The 23,908-nt window shown below is 39.6% G+C and overlaps 1 protein-coding gene across 11 annotated transcripts in view; it reads left to right on the top strand.

Moving 5' to 3' along the window:
* Nucleotides 1–23,908, top strand: part of GRIA1 (glutamate ionotropic receptor AMPA type subunit 1) — a 345,686-nt gene that overhangs the window by 288,399 nt on the left and 33,379 nt on the right. Inside the window, exon 14 of one of the 11 annotated variants that reach the window (XM_072630789.1) lies at nt 1–23,908. This exon is cut by the window's right edge and continues 9,654 nt beyond it. The exons of 9 other annotated variants lie outside the window; for them this stretch is intronic. In XM_072630789.1, the coding sequence (XP_072486890.1) occupies nt 1–50 (50 nt within the window). In that variant the 3' untranslated portion in view covers nt 51–23,908. One more of the 11 variants, XM_072630788.1, reaches the window with a different exon arrangement.

Here is a 23,908-nt window from a genome sequence, read left to right on the forward strand (position 1 = left end):
CTCCATCTCTGGTGACTGCCAGCTGCCCAAGGGGCCCTTTGTCAAGATAAAAACTGAGAAGCTGAACTCGTGGAGATGGTGATGAGGAAACTGAACCAAGATCTTCAGTCCTGGGCTTGAGACTGGATCCCCAAAAGGATCCATTGGCTTTGTTTGTAGTTGTCATGTGCCATCACCCCTACCCAAATGTGTCACACATCGTCAGCGTCCTTTGGCAGAATGTTATTTCATTCACCCCACCCCCTCAGCTACCCTGCATATGGTGTTCTTGAGGTGAAATAGTGGGTGGTGTTTGCCTTGAAAGAAACCTAACCATATAGCACCCCTGTTTTAGCTCTGACTCACAAGAATTAGGCCATTGAAACAGAAAATTAGTAGCTGACAAATAGCTTTCTCTGACACCAGTTCCTTTAGCAAGACTTTTAATGGGCACAAAGTACCTCATGGAGAAAATGAAGTGGTATTTACATTTGGGCAACCACCAGACATTTTTATCAGCCGTGCCAGTCACAAAGTATCTCACACTGACATATCACTTTATAGTTTATAAAATGTTTCCACAATGATAAATATTCTGAGATAAGTACTACAACTCTTACTATCTCTATTTTACAAATGAAAGAAATGAGCCCCAGAGTAGGGCATTGACTTAATCCAAGGTCACAGACATGGTACGTGGCAAAGTCAGTGCTTGAATGGGCCCCAGTCTTTTGACTCAGATTCTTTCTGTCCCACCACACTGCTTGCAAGCTGTTGGAGAAAGATCATATTTAGAGAAAGTAAGGAACCAACCATCATGAGATGGAGCATTGATATGGCAGAGGAGCTAATCACAGGAAACCAGATGGCCTGGCATTAGTCAATCTTGGGTATCTGCCTGAATGAACTTAAGTAGCTCTTTCCTTATGCATTATGCAAGGGCAGATGTTTTAAGAGACACGGTGGACGGTGCTCAGTAGAGAAAGGGATTAATCTCCATTTACTTTAAAGCAACCAGTTTTTAGGAAGTACCTGCTCTGCAGCTAGCACTATGCTAGACATTCTAGGGAAGACAATATTAATAATCCCTACTTACACAGCATTGCATAGTTAGTAAGCATTTTACATCCATTTTCTCATTTGATCCTTTTTAACAGCTCTGTGGTCTCTGAGGCTTAACAGGTTTTATATTCCTACTTTATAGATGAGAAAACTGAGGATCAGACAAGTAAGAGGACTGGCTCAACACTAGACAATTAAAGACAAATTCAAGGTCTCATAATTCCAAGTCTAACATTCTTTACACTCCATCATGTTAAGACATTCTCCCTGACCTCAAGGAAATCCATGAAGGCAAGAGTGATGCAGAGACAATTAAAGAAGAATTCATAAGAGTATCCAATTAGGCCCCAAAACATGTGGAATAGACAGTGAGATCAGCAGGCTAGGGAGAGGTTGCACTCAGGAGCACACTGAAAATCCCCTGGGTTCTAGATGAGTCCAGATGAGTACTCTTGTGCTAGAATTCTGGAAGTCAGGAATAGAGTGAATGATGCAAGCTTTATGCAATCAAGCTTTTCAAAATCAAAATATGAACCTAGATTTTGTCTACTTTCTGGGGTCTTTTTCTGAAGTTTATCTACAAGATTATAGCAGACAACTTAGACATCAGAAACGTCCCAAACCCCTTTCACCTTTTCACTCAGGGACGGAATGGGATGGAAGTTTCTTAGTCCTCAGAAAGCTATTGAGAGCTTCCAGAGACCTTATGGTATGTCATTAGAGCTGGAAGGGACCTAGAACACAGAGCCTGGAATATCTGAGCTGGGAAAAATCATGTATTATAGGACATAGAATATTAGAACTCTGAGGGATAATAGGCATAGACTATAACAGTTGAAAGATTCCTTAGTCCTCCCTCTCTGATGTACCTCATAGGATGAAGATTCCTGGGCCTCTGAGAACCATTCTCTTTTTTCACTCATGTCCTACACTCAGGCAAATGGTCTTTTAAAAAACTGTGTTTGAAGGCCAGCTAGATAAATCACCGGCCCTGGAGTCAGGGGGACCTGAGTTCAAATTCACCTCAGACACTTGACACTTATTAGCTATGTGACCCTGGGAAGGTCTCAACCCTGACTGCTTGAAAAAAAAAGAAAAAAAACACTGAGGTTTGAAATCAAAACTGTTCTTCCTGCTCAAGAATGGAACTTACTAGATATGTGACATTGGACAAGTGACTTAACCTCTATTAACCTATCTCCACATCTGTAAAATGGGGCTAATAATACCAGAATTTGGTTCAGCTGAAAACCTTACTGAACCTTTAAAAAAAAGTTACCAGTAGGTTATTTTTCTGTTTCTCCCAGCTGGCCTCTTCTCTACCCAGGATAGGAAATTTTCCATTTGACTGGTTGGTGTTTCTTTGAAGCGCACACTGTCTTTCTTTCTGTCTGTCTGTCCATAAGTTAGTGAGTTTATAGACTAAAGAGGCATAGGAGTACATTTTGGTTTCCTTTTTATGTTAGGTAAAAACCAACTTTGACTAATGTTAGCAACCAGGGAATAACTATTAGCAAATTCACCAGTTTGGTGATAATTCTCTTGTCAACTAAACATCTGCTTGTTTAAATCTGTTCTCTCTAGTTATAATGATTTCTGTCAGAGAAATTGAATGTTACAACCAGATGAAAATTTCTTCGAATTTCCAAAGTAGATGTGAATTATACACATCTTCCATTTTTTATCCTTATTAAATAGTATTTCTTACTGAGAGTTTGCCAAATGGCACAGTCTATAGCTAAGTTAATAAATAATTATTCTTCATAATTTAACTACCACAAAGCAACTAACAAATAGATTTGCTAAGAGTTGAACCCTGTTAAGGACATTAGTCTAAGTTTGATTAGTTAAGATAGTGGTTCCATAATCCATAATGTCTTCTGCATTCCTTAAGGTTAAAATTTGGTAAGTCTTCATTGTCTGTGTTCTACATTGCCACATGGATGGGCCAAGGTGATACGAATATGTTGTAGGCTTACTTCTCCAGATGATGGACCTATGGAGGAAGTGCCTTCAAAGGAGGTCTTCTGAGGCACACTTTCTTTATGATTTGAATTGGTCACTATCTGATCTTCTTTTGACCCTAAACTAGTTAAGGTCTAGTGACCCAGTGGGCACAATTCACCAAATATTTTTAAATGCCCAGAATCTTAGATCCAAAGATTTAGACATAGAATAAATTCCAGAATTGGGATGTTAGGACATATAACAAGAATCTTGGGCTGGAAGGAATCCTAGAGGATCAATTAATTCAACCTTCTTATTTTAGACAGGGAGACCTAGAGGTATAAAATGGTTTGTCCAAGGTCACAGATTTGGTAGCAGAGCCATAACTAAAAGCCACACCTCCGGCACTCTTGACAGCACACTGTACCTCTGTTTAGAGTCAACCCCACTAGTACGTATTAGATTAAATATTATGAGGAATATGACAAATATAGGACACAGTTTCTGTCTCCAAAAAGCTTATAATTGGAGAAATTCTAAGCAAGAAGAAAGTAACCTAAGACAATTCTGTGTCTGAGTTTGGCGGGACCTCTTCTACCTTCTAGAAGACTTCTAGTAATGGTGAGCTCACTACCTCCTGAGTTAGTCTATTCCATTGTTGGGTAGCTCCAATTATTTGAAGGCTCTTCCTTACAGGGAACCAAAATAGGCACCTTTGTAACTTCCACCAAGCAGACTTCGAGCCCATATGAGAAAGAGGAGCATTGCATGATGCAGTGTGAAATTCAGTAAAATGTCAGAAAAGAGAGAAATCAGGCAGTGGGCCTTGAAGGAATAGAAAGATTATTATCAGTGGGGAATATTCCAGCCTGAAAAAACAGCAGGATCCACAGTCAACTTAATAACTTCTTTTTCTCTTCTTTATAAAATCAGCCACAGTGATCAGAAATGCATACTCACCACCCCCTACCCCATGCACCAGAAATAAAATGTCTCTCCCCGAGAGTAATTTGCAATCCTCCCCCACAGAGTACCCAATAAAGAACAAAATGCTGATTCTCTTTCCCCCTCACTAGAAGCTACGTTGTCCATAGTTTAACACTGGTGCAGGGTGAGTGTCTGAGAGTAAATACTGAATCTCCCAGAAAAATGAGGGTCTCTTTCAATCAACCCTCACCTTTCTGATGAGTTGTCAGGGATGCTTGTTGTCATGGTAACCCTGTGAACTCCATGACCTGAGAGAGACAGAGAGAGAAAGAGAGAGAGACAGAGAGAGAGAGAGAGAGAGAGAGAGAGAGAGAGAGAGAGAGAGAGAGAGAGAGAGAGAGAGAGAGAGAGAGAGAAAAGAGGAGGGGAGAGGGAGAAAGAGAGCAACAATGAGAGAGAGAGAGAGCACATTGCTCTCTGCTAAGCCCTCTGAACAGAGAGAACCCTCAGAAGAATGTAAGATTGGTTGTGTATTTATATGTACATGTGTGTGTGTATGTGTGTGTGTTCTGAGAGAGTGGGAGCCTTTATCTCTCCTCCTCAGATTGGCCTGAACTTTCCCTTAGGGACATCACTGGGGAAGATTTTTAAGTAGAGATCCTCCAAGCATCTTGAGCATCAAAGTGACCAGATCAAAGTGGGAATATTTAAGGAATGTGACTTTGGTAGCCTGCATAGATTGGATTGAAGTCCAGAGGCAAAGAGAACAGCTGTGGAGCTATTGCCCTAATCCAACTGTGAGATTATTAGAGCCAATAAATTAATTCATCAAATTTCAGAGCAGAAAGCTACTTAGAGAATGTCTAATTTAGCCCCTTCTTTTTACAGAGGGGGAAACTGAGGTCTAGAAAAGTGATGTAACTTGGCAAAGGTCATAAAACTAGGTGTCAGGCCTAGAATCCAGCTTCCTGCCTACTCCCCAACACAAATCCACTCACCAGAGAGAATTCAGGCTACTGCTCTGTGTATTTTTTTCATGGAATCCTAGAGCTAGAGGGGACTTCAGAAATTATTTAATTCAACTCTTATTATAAGCAGGAATCTCCTGCATAATACCCATGACAAGTAGTCATGTAGCCTGTAGCCTTCTCTTGAAAACCCCCTGGGATGGGAAGCTCACAACTTCTCGGGTTCACTTGAACTGTTAGGAAATTCTTTATGGTGAGCCAAAATATACCTCCCTGCAATTTCCATTCATGGGACCTAGCTCTGCCTTCTGGAGCTAAGTAGAATACCTAAGAATAGCACACATGTATCCAACACTTTACAATTTTAAAAGGGGGTTTTCCAATCCCTCTTCCACATGATGTGCCTTAAGATTCAGTTCAACTGAACAAACATTTTTTAAGTGCATTCTTTGTGCAAGTTACTTTTCTCAGAGATAGGATACAAAGGCAAGGATGACACAGTCCCTGCCCTCAAGGAACTTAAATTCTATCAGGTACTTATGACATGCACAAATTGGTATCACACAAAGTTAAGGAGTAGAGGTAACTTTATGCTCTAGGAAAATTTCAGAAGAAAACTCTAATTATGGCTGGGAGTCGGAGACTTAGGAAGGCTTCATGGAGGAGGTAGCATCTGAATTGGGCTTGTAAATATTTATTCTGAAAGGCAGGAATGAAAGAAGGAGTGCCTTCCAAGAATAAGGAATACCCTGGGAGAATAGATGGAAACAGGAGACAGCATGTGCAGTTAGGGAACAGAAAACTAATGGTCTAAGTTGGCTGGAGGGTAAAGTGTATGAAGGGAATAAGGTGAAATTAAGCTACAAATTTGGCTGCTAGATTATGGGTGGCCTTAAGAGGCTGGAGTTTACATTTTAGCCTAGAATTAAAGGGCAGGGAGGTAGCGAGAGGGTGGTACTTCTGCAAGCTTAAGTGCCTAAACAGGATTGGTGGCTCTGGGAGTAGAGCTAAGTGAATGTTGTGGAGGTAGAAACAAGACTTGGTAGTGGGTTGTATGTGTAGGTGAGTGAGAGTGAGTTTGTCAAGGATGGCATCAAGATTGCAAGTCAGGAAGACTGGGAGGATGGCGGTATCTTCAACAGTAGTAGGGAAGCTGGAAAGAGGGGAAGGTTTAAAGAAGTTCTGTCTTAGATATATTTAGTTTGAAATGCCTTATGGACCATCTAGTTATAGATGTCCAAAGGCAGTCGATTAGGAGGGACTGGAGCTGGAGTGAACCTAGAGCTAGATATAAGATCTGGGCAGTATATGTGTAGAGATGACAATTGTACCCAGAGAAGCTGATGAGATCATCAAGTGAGATAGATAAAGAGAAAAGGGAAAGCCTGGGACAGACTCTTGAGGAACACCCATGTCCAGTGGACACTAAATGAATCAAAACCCAGCAAATGGGGCTGAGTGGAAGGAAGAGAGAGCAATGTCCGAAAAACCTAGAAAGAACAAAGCATCCATGAGGAAAGGCTGATCAAGTGTCCTACACATCAGGGAGCTCTACTAGCAACAAGACTGAGAAAAGTCCATAAGATTTGGCAATTGAGTAAATATGGCAATTGGTAACTTTGAAAAAGACAGTTTCAGCTGAGTGTTGACAAAGATTTTAGAGAATTAAGGGTGAGAGAAGTCACCTAGTATAGACTACTTTCTCAAGGAGTGTAGCTGAGAAGAGGAGAGTTATAGAACAGTAACTACTGGGGATGTTCAGTCCAAGGGAAAGCACAGAGAAAAAGAATAAGGCCCCAGACAAAACGCCGGAGGACATATGCGGTTAAGAGAAAAGATATGACCCAGCAAAGGAGACCTAAGAAGGAGTGATCATACAGGTAAGAGAAGAACAGGGGAAAAAGCAGTATCACAAAAGCCACGAGAGGAGAAGGTGGTGGGTGTAGGGGTAAGAGAGAACAATAGTTTCAGTAGCTATAGAAAAGACTAAAAATAGAACAAATTTAATAGTTAGATCATGAGCTTTTCAATCTTCCCAGCCACCTTTTCCAAAGCCTGACACACCTATACTCCAGCCAGCATGCTCATCTCTCTGTCTCTCTGTCTCTGTTTCTGTCTCTGTCTCTGTCTGTCTCTGTCTGTCTCTGTCTGTCTGTCTGTCTGTCTGTCTCTCTCTCTCTCTCTCTCTCTCTCTCTCTGTATCCCTGTCTCTCTCTGTGTGTATCTATCTGTCTCTGTCTCTCTGTCTGTTATTCTTTTTGTCTCCATCTCTCTCTCTGTCTTTATCTCTCTCTGTCTGTGTCTCCCTGTCTCTGTCTCTCTCTCTCTTTCTCTCTCTGTCTCTTTCTCTGTCTCTGTCTGTCTCTGTGTCTCTGTCTGTATCTGTGTGTCTCTGTCTCTCTCTTTGTGTCTCTCTGTCTCTGTCTCTCTCTTGATTATTCTGTCTCTGTCTGTCTGTCTCTGTCTCTGTCTCTCTCACACACACACATACACACACATGCGCACACGCACACACACACACACACACACACACACACACATACACACATACACACATACACACACACTTTCACCCATGTCTTGAACTCTGCCCCAAAATCCACTCTGCTTTAATGGGCTAATTGTTAACAACATTATCTTGCCCAGAACTAGATTTCCACATCACTACCTGGTCACCACTCTCAAGTCATATTACCAGGCACATATCTTCCCCACCTTTTCCACCTCCCCCTTATACTTCATTAAACATATTGATTAAGATGTATGTTCCTTAAGGGCAGGAACTGTTTAGATTGTATTTGTGTCCCCATTATTTAGTGCAGAACCTGTCATCTAGTAAAGCACTGAATAATTGCTTTATGTATCAGCCTATATCAATAAATCATAGGATGAGAGATTTAGAGCTGAAAAGGACCTCAGGTCATCTGTCTGGCCTTCTCATTTTACATGAGGAACCCATATACAGAGTGAGTAAGTGCATTCCCAGATAATAAGTAAGAGGGCCACTACATGATGCATTGGATACAGCACGGGGCTTAGAGTCAGAAGGACCTGAGTTCAAATCCAACCTGAGACACATTTGTCACTTACTAGCTACGTGACCCTGAGCACATCACTTAACCCCAATTGCTTCAAAAGGAAAAAAGGAAAAGAAAATAATAATTAAGAGAGCAAAGATCCTAGAATTTTTTTCCACTATATTACACGGCTTCCAGATCATTGCTCCCCTTTGAGAGAGTAATTTCAGTAGAATAACAAGGTAAATAAAACAGATTGCAGGCGGTGAGGAGCATGTGGGTGGTGAGGAAATGAAGTGAATGTGGACAACTGTTTCTAGTTCATGAGCAGTGAAGAGAAGGAAAGATATAGGTCAATAGCTTGAGGGGATGGCAGGAACAAATGAAGGTTTGGTTTTTTTATCTTTGTTTGCTTACTTGAGGAAAGGGGAGACCTGAACGTGGTTGGTTGTATGCAAGAGGGAAGAAGCCAGTAAATCAGAAGAGAATGAAAGTGACAGTGAGGAAATGAAGCATGTGGGAAACTCCTGGAGGAAAATAGGATAGGATCACACCAAGAACGCAGTGGAGGGGTTAACATTGGCAAAGAGAAGGGTCACTGTCCTCCCTTGAAACTGGAACAAAGGAGTTAAGCTCTTACCCAATCTTCTCTCTAGTTGAAGTGTGATAAGTCATGGGATTATAGAACATTAAAAGCTGATATAGACCTCATAAATAAAAATAAAATTTAATAAATATATAGGAGTTTGTCAGTGTGGAAACTCTCTCCAGGAAGGAAAGCTCATAACCCATTTATAACTTAATAGTCATAAAGAGTTACCTCCTACTAGAGGGATCAGTATTTGTCAGAAACATGATCTGAACCCAGGTTTTTCTGACCAAAAGTCTAGCATCAATTCCCTATACTAACTGCCTCTCTGAGGCATAAACTATCACCTTTCTATTATGCCTTACACCTTACAGAGTGCTAATCTCATAAAAACCTCATAAGATGGACAGTGCAAGCATCATAAGCTACATTCTCCGGAGGAGGGGGAGAGGGGAGAAGGAACAAGCATTTTAAGGGCCGATCATGTGCAGGGGATGGTGCTAAGTACTTTACAAATATTACCACAATTGATCCTCCCAGAAGTCTTACAAGGTAGGTGCAAGGTGGTTATCTCCATCTTATAGATGAGGAAACTGAGGCAAACAATGGCTGAGTGACTTACCCAGGATCACACAGCTAGGAAGTGTCTGAGAATGGATTTGAACTCAGTTTCCCCAACTCCAAACCCAGCATTCTTCCCTTTTAACTACCTAGCCTCCTGATGTTCAGAGGCTTGCCCTAGATTAGGGCAAGAAGAAACAGACCTGGGACTTAACACCACATCTCCTGACTCCCACTGTAGCCAGCTCCCCCACCCGCTGCAAAAACAAAGGATGGCAAGAGTCAGCTGTTGTTAGTGCCATTTGCATCTTGCCTGGTTGAGGGAACAATAAAGAAATGACAAAGTATTAGAGGGCTAAGAGACAGAGTGAGAAAGCGAGGCGTAAGGGGAGACAGGAATAAGCTGGCAAAATATTTTTACCTCTTGGTCTGAACAGCAGCTCCTAAAGCAGGTGGTGATTTTGTAGCCTGAATATTGTTTTCTCCTGCTGATATACAAATTGTACGTTGCTTTCTCTTAAGAGGCTGATTTCTGTCCAAAATAGCATCTTTTTTTTCTTGCGAAGCCTTGTTACAGCCCTGCTGAGTCTTGATTCTTTCTGTTTCAAACATTCTCTCAGAGCTTCCCCTCTACCTTAAGCCAGCTGAGAATGCTAGGGTGGGAATGGACTTAAGAGACAACTTGAACCAACCTTCTCATTTTATAGATGAGAAAACTGTGACTGAACAAAGGGAAGTGGACTGAAGATCTCAGAAAGTCATTGGTGAGGGTAGACAGAACCTAACTCAGCAAATATTTTATTAGGCAGTTACCATGTATAAGGCAAGCATTGTAATCATCATTAAGCACCTACTATGTGTCAGGCAACTGTGCTAAATGCTTTATAACTATTAATTTATCATAATTATATAACATGCAACAAATTATTATAATTAATTATTATAATGATCCTCACAGTAACCCTGGAACCTGGGAAATAGGTGCTATTATTATCCCCATTTTACAGCTGAGAAAACTAACATGGCATGTTAGAGCTGGAATAAACCTTATAGATAGCCTAGTTTGGGAATGGAGACCAGGAACTGGAACTCTGATTTCATTCACATAGGGAACTCCAGGATGAGGAAGGTCCCTTTATTAATGCACATTGACACCTCTGCCAAAGAGCATTGCTTAAAGCAGGACTTCTTAAACTTTTTCCGCTCATGACCCCTTTTCACTTCTCAGCAGCATTTCCTGGTGTTGTGTGGTCTGAAGGCAAGGTCAGTGCAAAGTGTACATGCTTTGTGTTTAGAACCAAGGCTGCAGTAAAGTTGTACGATGCACCACAGGCAAGTGCTGCCAGAAACACCTCGGATTCATAACACATTTGATTTTTAATTAATTTTTGGGCTTTGTACATTCAGAAACCTTTTAGTGTTGCCAAATTTTTCACAACTCTATATGGAGTCATGATCCCTAGTTTAAGAAGTGCTAGCTTAGAGCACTAAGAGGTTAAGGAACTTGCCCAGAGTTTTACACAGCTGGCATGTCAGAGACAAAAACTTGAAGACAGATCTTCCTGACTTGAAGGCAAGCTCCCTCACTACTAAGTTATATATATATCTCTCACCATCTAGTCTAATCCCCTAAATTTACAGATTAGGAAACTGAGGCACATGGCCATTGCATGGTGCTGGAGTAGGAGCATAGTTAAGGGATCTTCAGTTAGTCTTTGCTTCTCATTTTCTGTATGATTTAGGGCAAGTCACAACTTCTGAGCCTTGGTTTCCTCTTCTAGCATTTGGTGTTGCTGTAAGAATCAAATAATTTATTTAAAATGCTCTGGGAAGCATAAAATACTTTCTGCAAACCGTTCTCTTTTCTAGATTCATCCCCCACCCCACCTTCAATTTGCCTCTGCATAGAGTCAGATCATTAAAGCTTCAGGAAATCTTGGATTGTGACCTTCAGTTTTGTATCATTAACATTTATTGAACATCTCAAACTAAATTTTCCATAGATGCCTCAAACTCAGCATGTTCAAAACAGAACTCATGGTATTTCCTCCCAAGTCTTCCCCTTTTCTCAGTTTCCCTATCACTGTCAAGAGCTACACCATCTTCCCAGTCCTCTGGGCTCACAACCTCAGTGTTATCCTTTCCTACTCACTTGCATTCACCCTCATATCCAGTCTGTTTCCATTTTTGCCATCTTTACCATCACAACATTTCTTAAATACATCATCTTCTGTCCCTTCACATAGCCACCCCTCTGGAGCAGGCCCTTGTCACCTCATGCCTTGACTACTATGGCAGCTTTCTGTTTGATCTCCCTGCCTCAAGTTTCTTCTCATAATATTCAATCCTCACTCAGCTGCCAATGGGATCTTCTTAAAGCCCAAATTCGACCATGTCACCCTCCTATTCAATAAACTCTGGTGACTCCTGATTACCCCTAGAATAAAATATAAAATCCTCTGTTTGGTATTCAAGGCCCTTTATAACCTGGTGCCTTCCTATCCTTTCAGCCTTCATATTCTTTCTCTTTCTTGCTATTCATCTTATCCAAAACTGCGTCTCTCATTCCCATGCCTTTTCACTGGCTATCACTCATGCCTAGCATGCCCCTCCTCAACTCAGCCTCCTGATCTTCCCCCCCTCACCATTAGAGTGTGACCTCCTTGAGTATAGGGGTCATGTTTTTGCCAATCTCTTTCTCTCCAATGCTTACCACAGTGAATAGTAAATGCTTTATAAGTGCTTGTTGTCTGACTAAAATCATCAAGGTCAACCCTTTCATTTTATAAATAAAAAGAGAGAAAGGGAAGTGACTTGTCCCAACCTCACATAGTGAATTGATGTCAGTACCTGAATTAAAATCTATTATCTTTACACCCAGGATAGCGTTCTTTCTGGTGTACCACAGGGCTTCATCATTTTGCATAGATATACCTGGTATTTTTTAATGGCTCCTTCTACAGAATCATAGAATAGCAGTACTAAGAGAAACACTAGAATAATTCAGATCTGGAAGGTAATTTACAACATTTGAATAGACCTTAGAACATAGTTTTTCAGAAATGGAAAGTACTTGAAAGTAAATGGTAGAGTCTGAAGAGACCTCAAGTTGAGATCATCTTGGCCAGCCTTCTCATTTTATATTCTCTTATATCTATCAAGCTGCCTTTCAGATCTGACATTCTGTATCGCAGAATTTCTTCCATCTTGACTGTTCTAAAGTCCTTCCAGCTCTGATAATCCATGTCCCTACTGATGTCCTTCCTAGTTCTAAAGTTCTACAGAATAGCTAAACTGAAAGGGTCCTTAATATGTAACAAAGTATATCAGAAATAGAATGTCCCATTATATAAATGGAGAAATTAAGGACCAAAGAGGAAAAGGGACTTCCTTAAAGTCACATGAGTAGTTGATAGCATTGACAGGACATGGACCTTTCATTTTAGTATTATATACCTCAGCTTTTTTCCTATTTCTCATGGTTGTATATATATAGTGTTTTGAAGCCTCTGAATATTTTTTGGTTGAGTCAAAAAGACTGGAGATGAAATCTTATGCCTATTAGTTTTAATTACTACATGACTAAAATTTCTTCCATACGTAAGACTACAACCCTTTCCAATCCTTATACACTTAGGCACTAGAGATAGGAAGCCATCTGGTAGAATCACAGGTCAGACAGCTTCAACCCTACCTCTATTCCATAAGGGGATTTTAAGTTGTTTGTGTTTTAATTAAGCTTTCTCTTTCACCCCACCAAATCATCATTTCCATCTGTGCAGAATAGAAATTGCTTGGTTTTTTTCCTTAAGTGTCACGTAATAAATAACCAGAGGGTTGCTGTTCCCTTCCCCAACCATGCTTACTCCCTAAAGCTGATGGATGAGTATGGTACTACTAATACTTAGAATCTCATTAAATCATTGACCTTACCACTTCACACTTATACTAGAATCTCCAAAACTTCCAAAGAAGCATCTTTGGGAGAAAACACTGGCCTAGAAGTCAGGAACCTAAGTGTGAATAAGAGCTCAGCATTAATGTACGTGTGAACTTGGGCAAGTCACTTCCCTTTCATGGGCCTCAGTTTCCCCATCTGTAAAAATGAGAGACATGAACTTGATCACTTGTTAAATCTCTTCCATCTCTAGACTTAAAAATGCAGAGGACCAAGTTTTTAGCACTGGCCTGTTCTACTTTATAACTTACCATGTAAATTTCTAGCTTTCTCCATCATCCTTAATATCCAAGGATTTATTTAGATTTGCTTATTAATGCAGAACTAAGTCTGTTGATGCTACTTTCTTTTCTTAATGTGTTTATTGAGTATACATTACCTATGCCATCCTGGCTTCACTGTAGAGATCCTATCCATCTTTTCCGGCCCAGATACAATGCCACCTCTTCTACGAAGCCTTCCCTAATTCCTTGAGAGGGAAGAGTGTGGTACAGTGGAAAGAGCTCTCACTCGGGAATCAGCCTATCATTGATGCTTATTTCCTGTGTGACTCTGAACAAATCACCTAATCTCTATACCTTCATTGTCCTCATCTGTAAAACAAGTGGATGGGAGTAGATGGTCTCTGAGGTCCTTTCCAGTGCCAAAACCATGATCCTATGTCACGTACAGGGAATAGGCAGCTACAAGTTTGACTAGAATATAGAGTGCAGAAAGGGAAGCAACATGCAGTAGACCTAGGAAGGGGATAGGAACCAGGCTGTGAAGGGCTTTCAATGCCAAACAGAGAGTTTTGTATTTTATCCTAGAAGCCAGAGGGAGCCCTTGGAACTTCTTGAGTAGAAAAGTGACATGGTCAGACCTCTGCTTTTGGAATATCAGTTTGGCAAGTCTAAGGAAAATTGGTTGTATGAAAACGTTAAATGGCAGTGGGGTCAAATGAAAGTTTTGTTTTGTTATGTTTTTAAGACTGGGGAAAACTTGGGCATGTTTATAGATACAACTTCTCCAGGTATCCTTTTTCTGGTCTCCCAAGCTGCTAGAACCTTGCGCTCTAGTGTTACCTTGCATCTAGCCTGTACTTTTCTTTTATAGTCTAATTTATATGAATAAAGATATTCATATATTGTCTCTTCCATTTGGATGTAAGCTCCCTGAGGACAAGAACTGTTTTAACTTTTGCATCTAGCACAATGCCTGTCATATAATAAGTGCTTAACAAATAAGTGCATATTACTTGATTAATTGTAGGCAGTAGGGAAGGAGCCAACATATAGAAAGACATTAAAAATAAGGGGAGGAGGGTTCAGGAATTGACCTTTTCAAAGAGAGTTGGCCTTTTCTTCACAAGAGATTGGAGAGAATAGGGAATGATGTCAAAGAAGTCTGAGACAGAATAAAGGAGGAGAAGGAGCTCATGATGAATGGCTGCTATTTTGTCAGTAAAATATGAAGCAAGGCCCTATACTAAGGAGTAGGGGGGGGCATAAGAATCTCAAAGAGAAGGGAGAAAAGGTTTGAGAACAGCTGCTGTGGGCTGTTAGAAATCAATTGTGGAAGAGTGAAAGGATTGCCTTGATGTAGTGAGAGCCCAGTCATGATTACATGATATAAATTTGTAATGGACCCAATCAGCACAGTTTTATTACTTACTCTAGCACTATTCAGTAGCACATTAGTAAGAATAATGCCTTGATGAAAAGGTTCTCATGAGTTTCTGTGGCCAAAAAGTAGTCTTATGGTGACTATCCTTTTGACAATAAGGTTCTTAACCCTTAGAAGTTATCCATTACCATACTTGAAGCCTTTCCAGTTTGGTAGGACCAGCTGGAGCTCCAATGGCCTTACCTTTAAAAAGCAAATTTCCTCCATATCACATTGATGCATCATGAGAGAACTTTACTGTAAAATTCAGTTAGGTGTTAGTTATTAGATTTCAACCTATGTTGTCTCTCCTACTAGACTGAATGCTCCTTCTGGCCAGAACCAGTGGTTTATTCACCTTTAACTCTCCCCACATCTGTCACAAAACTCTGCCCATAGTTGATATGGAAATGCCAGATGTATAGATGAATGATCAGTTATGCCAGAGTGCTAGTTGGGCTGTACAGAAGTGTTAGATGCAGTCTCTGCTCTCAAGGAGCTTATAGTCTAGTTGGGAAGTCAAGAGTAGGGAAATGAAAGGACAATATACAATGGCAGCTTGCTATAATATAATAATAGTTACTATTTATATAGCACTATGTGTCAGGTACTACTCTAAGTGCTTTATAATTATTATCTCATTTTATCTTCACAACAACTCTGGAAGGAAGGTGATATATAGCATGAGAAAGACTGCATGATGTAGAAGCAAATCCAGGAAAATCAGGATTGAAGTCCCATTTTTGACACATTATTCTGTGTGACTCTGGGCAAGTCTCTAAACATCCCAGTGCTCTGGGAAACTCTAAGATTCAGTTGCAGAGATGGGGCTGATCTTCACTGTAGAGGAAGTTTCCTCACCTGGAAGTTCCCTGGGTAAATAAAAATACAAGACCAGTTCCCATTCTTATCTCCAAGGCATGGTACAGAATACTGAATCCTGAGTCGCAAGACCTGAGTTCTAGTTGTCACTTAGCTCATTAGTTGTATGAAACTAACTCATTTCTCCTCTCTGCATCTTTATTTTAAAAATCAAAGTGGGTTGCATTTTATTGCTCTGGGATTCTTAGATTTGAAGGTTCTATCATTCCAAGACCCTCAAGTTCTAAGAGTCTTTCATTCTTAATGCATAGGGGCATGTGAATTTTGGGTGCCCCATGTCCAGTTTCTGATAGCTCTCTCCTCCCCAGGCATTTTCTCTCACTGTCCCCCATGCCTGGGATTTCTTTTCTCCTCATCTCCATCTACTGACTTTTCTGGCTTCCTTTAAGTTCCAGCTAAAGTCCCACCTGCTACAGGAAGCCTTTTCCAACCACACTTAATTCCAGAGCCTTCACTCTTGTAATTATTTCCTTTCTATCCTGTATAAGCATTTACTAAAAACTTCCTGTGTGCCAGCCAAAGAGACAAAAACAAACGATCCCTGCTTTCAATATGCTTACGTTTTTACTTGATGGGAAGGAGAGGAGCGAGAGTTGAAGAGGGAAGAAGATGTATACACAGATAAGTAAAAATAAATGCGAAATAATTTCTGAAGAAAGGAGAAACACTATCAACTGGGATGATTAGAAGAGGCGCCCAGAAAGGGGAACTTAAATGGAGATTGACTGTATACAAGGAAGAGGTGAGAAGGGAGTGCATTTTCAAACACAGAGAGCAACCTGTGCAGAGGCACAGAGATGGAAGGTATAATGGCATATACTGGGGGCAGCAAGGAATCCCATTTGATCAGAACACAGAGTGCACAAAGGGTTGCAATATGCAATCAATCTAGAGGGATGGGTTAGAACCAGATTGCCAAGAGCATTAAAAACCAAACAGAAGAGTTTTGTCTTGGAGGCAAAAGGGAGCAGCTATGATATATGAGTACAGGCTATAAACACTCTAGAAATTCAGAAAAGTCTACAAAGGTCAAGAAGGAAAGGTTTCAAGTCAAGGAAGGTTTTGTAGAGGTAGGATTTCAGGTGGGCCTTTAAAAATGGATGGAATGTGGATATGGATGGCTGACAAAGGGAAGGCTCAGAGGGTGAAGGTTACAGTGACACAGCTTTTGGGATTATGGGACAGGAAGTGAAACTGAGTAGAGAATAAGATTCATATTATGTAGTAGCAGGAAAGATGCTTGGAGGAAGAGGATGCCAAAATTCTATCCACCACTGACTTTCCATTTTCAGCTCATTACCCATTTCATTAAGCCTGATACCTGAATTTATATTATCTGAAAAATTTTCTTAGGTTGTTTCTCTAAATCTTCATTTCCCTCAAGTAATATGATAAGGGAACTCACTCCACCAAATTCTAAATTCAATGAGTACAGACTTTGCATCTTTTCTAACACCTAATATGGTACTCTGCACACAGTGATTAACAAGTATGGAAGGAAGAAGGAAAAGAGGAAGCATGGAGTACTGGACCTAGAAGTCAAGACCTGAGTGCTAATTCCATTCACTTTCTAGCTATGTGACCCTGGGCAAGTCACTTAACCTCTCTGGGCCTCAGTTTCCTCAAATGTAAAATGAAAGGGTTGGATTCAGTGGCTTTTAAGGTCTCTTCCAACACTAAATTCAGTTTAGCTGAATTATGCTCTATCCCTTTTCCCTTCTTCTTCACCCTCCTTCCCTTGCATAATTTCTGCTTTGATACTTTTGGAACTTTAAGGGTAATTACACTGACTTAAGGTCTCCATTTTTGGCAGAATCTTTACCAAACCCTTGAGCTTTCCCTGTCAGTATTTGTCCTTTGTTCTGTATAAATAATGTCCATCTCATTGATTCTAAGAGCTATCACATCAACAGATGGTTAAGTGCCAATCTCTCTTACTGATAAGCTCCATAAATCATAAGACTTGATTGGAGGAATTTAGAAATTATTTACTCTCCGTAATAATCCAACATTTTATCTCTGTGCAAATTTAGGAATAGTCCTTTACAACATAATAGGCACTTACTAGTTTTATTCAGCAAACCTTTATTATGCACGTATGTGGAAGACTTTATGCTAGATACTGAGATTTAGAGATGAAAAATAATTTTTGCAGGGCTTATATATAATAATAGGGAAGATATGAAAGGAGAGAAGTATAATTACAAGATGAAATGTAATAGAGACAAAATAGAGATAGAAACAAAGAGCTTTTGGAAAACTTGAGAAGTGAAAGAATGCTTGCACCTGATAGCTCATGGAAGACATAATGGAGGAGGCAGTCCCTTAATTGAGTCTTGCAGGAAAGGAAAGATTTAAATAGAGATGTGAAGAGTCTGACCCAATGCCTAGGGGAGGCAGGGGAGCAGGAGTGGGCAGACCTTTTGAAGGATTTTGAATCAAAAGCATTTTCTAACTGGAATATTGCCATTCCCCAAACATTGAGATTTATTGAGGATTTACTATAAGGACTAAATTGTATTCATTCATTTAACAAGCATAAGAATTGTAAGTATAACTTATAATAACATGTTATACATATATTGCATTTGAGGCTCAGAACAAATCCATGAGATAGGGACTATAGGAATTACCATTCCCACTTTACAGATGAGGAAAGTGAGTCTCAAAGGTTTTAAATGATTTGCCTATGATCACACACAGTTTCAAAGTCAGGTCTCCCCAACTCTAGATCTAGCAGTCTGTTTGATTCCACCATACTCCTTCTCATATTCCTCCTGTAAAAAAAATTTTGTAGAGGTAGGTATATTACTCCTATAAAAAAAATTTCCAATCCTGACTATAAATCAAATACTTTTTGATTCTTCGGTTCTAAGATTCTGTGATTATGTAAGTGTCCAGGTTCCATATTTGGATGCATGCTCTGTCCACCGGTGAACATTTTTTTCTTCATCACCAAGTGGAAATTTCCTGTCACCCTCCACTGAAGCAGTTGAATATTCAAGATCTGTAATTGCTTTTTCAGAGCAGGTATCCATCCCTTCCTGTATGGCTCTCAGGAAGCATTAGGAACTTACACACGATCATGCCTTATGCAAATAAAAATTGTTCCCTGTCAGAAGCTTCCCTGAAATGTCACATTCCAGCATCTAATCATCGTCACTATCATCATGGCTATAAGCAACTCCTGCCTCAATCCCTTCTCCAGCAAGCAGGGCACCCAAATGAGCACAGATATATGCTATGAAATGCACATCAGCCCTGAGGTCGGGGGCAGAGGGATAGAAAGGAAGAGCCATAATGTCATGATATCACAGAGTTATAGAATTTGAGAGTAATAAAACAGATTAGCAACCATCAAAGTCCAGCCCATCCATGCAAGGAATCTCCTATTCTCCATCATAAATACCCAGCAAATGGTTGACCAACTTCTATTTAAAGCCTTCCAAAGAAAAGGAACCCACCAGTTCTCTGAGCAGACCATTCTACTTTCAAACAGTTCTAATTATTAGGAGTTATTTTTTCTGACATCAAACCTCAGTTTACCTCTTTTCAGCTTCCACCCTTTGCTCCTTGTTCTGCCATCTAGGATCAAACAGAACAAGGCTAATCTTTCTTCCTCAACATGTCAGTTCCCCAAATATTTAAAGACAGCTATTGTGCCCCCACCAAAGCTTCTCTTTCTCAGGCTAAACATTCCCAGCTCATTCTACCAATTCTCATGTAATATGAAATCAAGACCCTCACCATCCTGGTAGTCATATATGACTTAAAGATTATCAATGTCCTTCTTAAAACCATAGCACCCAGAGCTGAATACAATTCAGACAAGGTTGGATGAGGGTACAAGACAATGGGATTATCACCTCCCTATTTCCTACAAATTATGCTTCTCTTAATGCAGCCCAAGTTTGCATTAACTTTTTTGGATGCCTTATCACACTACTAACTTGTACTGAACTTGTGGTCCTCTAAAACCTTCAGTTTTTTGTGTTGTTTTTTTCAGAAAAACTGTAGTCCAACCATATCTCCCCTATCATCTACTAGTGAAAATTGATTTTTTTCACATAAGAATTTACATTTTTCCCTATTGAATTGTCTTCATCCCAGTGCTCTAGCCTGTAAAAATCCTTTTGTATCCCAATCATAATCCACTGGGTTAGCTTTCCCACCTGGCTATTTGTCAGCTGAAAATTTGAGAAGTATGGCATCCATGCCTTTATCCAAGTCTCTGATAAAAAATGGGAAACAGCCCAGAGTCAGGTACAGATCACTGAGGCACTCCACCAGTGACCTCCTACCTGACATTGAAATATCAACAAATTCATAAGAATCCAATCGTCCAGTCAGCTCTGAATCCAACTAAATGTATTATCTATTCTAGTTATCTAAATATATTATCTAATCTATCTCCATCTTCTGCCCAAGAATAACATGAAATACTTTATCAGCAGCTTTGCTAACATTGGACAATTTTACTTTATCCACAATACTCCCCTTGTCTCCTAGTTAAGTAATCCTATCAAAGAAGGAAATGAACCAAATCTGAAATGACCTGTTCTTGATGATCAATATCACAGTGAAGATGAAAGGGGAAAAAAAAGATGAAGAAATAAAATGAATCAAAGCGTCCCAGGTGGAATTGACTATGGAGCCATTAAATAGTATGAGAGTTCCACTTCTGGGATTAATGATAATAATAATTCATTTTTCTGTAGCACTTTGTGTCTTATGAAATACCTCCTCATGACAACTTTGTGAAACAGACAATGTAAACATTATCATCTTCATTTTACAGAGGTTGGAAACCAAGACTCAAAAACTGCAAATGGCATGCCCAAGTCTTAAAGTTAATAATAAGAGTTACCTGGGATTTTACCTCTACTCTTAGTCCAGTGATCTTTCCATTATATAATAATAATTAATAATAATAAAATAGCTAAAATTTGTTTGCAAAAATGCCTTATTTATATTATTTCATTTGATTCACACTACAAACCCTATGAGGTATGAGCTATTATTATCCTCATTTTACACTTGAGGAAATGAAGGCTGGGAGAAGTTAAGTGACTTACCCAGGGTCATACAACTAATTAGCATCTGAGTCATATTTGAATTCAGGCTTCCTGATTCTGTGTCCAACACTCGAACCCTTATGCCTCCTGGCTACCTGTAATACCACTCCAGAACCCTCTAGGAAAAACTGGTTGTAGTATCCAGAGAGCTAAAATTGTATCTTCCTTTGAACATTATTTTTTGTTTAAAATGCTAACCATTTAAGACAAAAATCTTCCAGAAATTTAACACATTTTCCTGCTCTCTTAAACTGAGAATCACCATAATCTTTTGCTTTTTTTAAATTTAAATTTTTTTTTCAATTAACATTTATTTTCTTTCCCTTCTTCTTACACCCAGCTAATGAGAGTCAGGACCAGAAATCAAATCTTGGTCTTATGACTCCAAATCCAAGGTTCTTTCCATTCACTGTTCCACACTCATAGGCATAGAATGTCAGAACTAGTCATCTGGTCCAACCTCTTTATTTTAACACAGGAGGAAACCAAGGCCCAGCTGTCATTTCTCACAGCTTGTTATCATTCAGCCCCTTTCTCAAATTTGCTGCTTGAAAAACAGATCACTGAGCTCATTCATGTGCAAAATAAAAGTCATCAGGCTAAGTTCTAGTCAGTCTAGGACCTTTATTGAACAGGAATTGTAAAATCACCTTAAGCTGGGCAAAGGATTTTTTTGTTTGTTTCCTTCCTATCCCTCTGTTGGGTCCCTAATAAGTGTTACTGTATTTAGATTTTGTTGTGATCATGTTTATTAATTCAGCAAATATGTATTGACTCCTTTCTATCTGCAATTCTTGAAACAAACACTAGGAATATGGAGGAGTTGCATTAGAAATAGAAGATATTATGTCCACTATTGGGAAAAACCAAGACACACACATGAAATGACCTCAGGGCTTATAGATATAAAACAGCAGATCTACAAGCAAAGTCATCTAGGAAAAGGGATCAAAGTCAAATCAGTAAAATTAAAAAAGACTTAGCTGAAGAGATACATTTTGAATTCATTTTTATTAAAACTATTTTTAGTGGACCTAGTTCACAAAAATTATTCATACATAGCAAATCTACAAAGAGGGCATAAATTCTCCTACTCTGGGTCTCATTCCATGCCCCTTGTTTCTAATTTTCACACTACCCCCTTCATATCATGCTAAGCCCTAAGGAAATGACTGAGAGAAATGAGCCCTGCCCTGTCACACCCTCTCCAGTCAAACTCAGTTTTCATGGAGATGAGCATGGGTGAGTAATCTTGGCACATCTGGCTGCAGGAAGACACTAGGAGGAAAAAAAAAATCCCTGAACAGGGAATCAGGAGATCTGGGCTTTAAATCCAACTTTGTTATTAATTCACTGGACAAGTAAATCACTTTCTCCCTCTCTGAACCTCACTTTCCTTACCTATAAAAAAAAAACAAAACACAAATGTTGAATCAGAGGATTTCTGCAGTCTTGCCGAGCCCTAAGGTTCTAAGTATTCATGTCAGTTACAGTTGTACCATTCCATGTCCTAAAGGACCTGTCCAGTTTTAATATTCTAAGTTCAATAGACCCCTTCAGTTCTCACATTCTTTGTTCTAAGCACCCTCCCACTTCCAACATGCTATGTTCTAAGGACCCTAACAGCTCTGATGTTAAAGTCCTTTCCAGCTCTAACATTCTGTGTTCTAAAATTTCTTTTGTCTCTGACATTCTGTATTCCAAAGTTTTTTTTTAGTGCTCAGCTTCTTTGTTCTAAAATTCCTTCCACCTCTGTCATTCTGTGATTCAATTATTCTTTTGTTTACCTGAGCACAGATTTCATATGACAGGAGACAGAGAGAGAGAGAGACAGAGAGGAGAGAGACAGAGAGAGAGGAGAGAGACAGAGACAGAGAGAGAGGAGAGAGACAGAGACAGAGAGAGAGAGAGGAGAGAGACAGAGAGAGAGAGAGGAGAGACACGGAGAGAGAGAGAGAAACAGAGAGAGAGAGAGAGAGAGAGAGAGAGAGAGAGAGAGAACTTGTTCCTTTTTATGAAGATAGAATAACCAAGTAACCTCAGAGAAACCATGTAAAGCATATGTTTGACAAAACCCAGACCTCAAATCTATTTTTCTCTTTCTAAGGCTTTAGCCTCCCTGCCTCAATTTCCTTGAAATGAGTAAAAATTTTAAAAATTTTCCAAATGAGCTGTCCTTAGAATATTAGAGGTGAATGTTTCTTAATGGTTACTGCTATTGGAAAAGAAAATTCCTTTCAATTAAAGTAGTAGCACCATAGCCCCAGATTGATCTTAGAATAGTAGAATTCTAAAATCTAATATAGGGTTCTTATTTCAAGTAAAGTTTCAACTATCCACTACACAAGGTCCCTTCCAACGCTATAACTCTGTGATCCTAGAATTGATCAAGAACTTAGACGTCATCGAGGACAACTTTTATGTGAATCATGAACCCCTCTAGGATATTCCTGGCAAACATTCCTACAGCTTCTGCTTTAATCTTCTGAAAAATAATCATTTATTTTTTTTAAAATACAGCTTGCATTTATAAAGCACTTTGCATCCACTATCTTATTTAGCTGTCAGAACACCTCTGTGAGGTAGAGTGCACAAGGGGATGAATGAGTGGGAAAGAAAAAAGCATTTATTATTCTCATTTGATCCTCACAACAACCTTGTGAGGTAGACGCTATTAACATCACTATTTTACAAGTAAAGGAACTGAGACCCAGACAAGAAGTGATTGATGTCCCCAGGGTTACCCACTAGGAAGGGGCCAGAGATGGTATTTGAAAGTCAGATCTTCTGAAATCCTGTCTGTCATTCAGGAATATCAATTTTGTGATTACTAGCTATGTGACCTTGGACAAATCACTTTCCACTCTTTGGGTCTTAATCACCTTCCGTAAAATGAAAGGTATGACTTAGGGGTATTTAAGTCCCCTTCCACTTTGAACACCACATGAATTTATGAAACCTTGACCTTAGGGCTTCAGAGCTGCTTAAATAGGGGTCTAAAAGATAATAGGATACCATTCAGGTCTCTGTTAATGGGAATTGTTTTGGGCTTTTTTTCCCCAGCTTTAAAACAGGGTAGCATTTAAACTTTCAATGTGGGGGAAGCACAGTCGTAAATATAAACTTTTCAGAGAGCAAACCAGCATTCAGAATTTCTCTTGGGGGATATGGATGCAGCCATCTAGTTAACTGCCCAGTGTCTGAAAAACATAAATAAAAGAAATGGTTACTGTAAACTGAGTTCCTATATGAATAAAAAAGCTTTTCCTAGGGAGAGATCAAAATATCTCTTAACACAC

Source organism: Notamacropus eugenii, chromosome 1, assembly GCF_028372415.1.
Source record: "Notamacropus eugenii isolate mMacEug1 chromosome 1, mMacEug1.pri_v2, whole genome shotgun sequence".
Classification (NCBI taxonomy): domain Eukaryota; kingdom Metazoa; phylum Chordata; class Mammalia; order Diprotodontia; family Macropodidae; genus Notamacropus; species Notamacropus eugenii.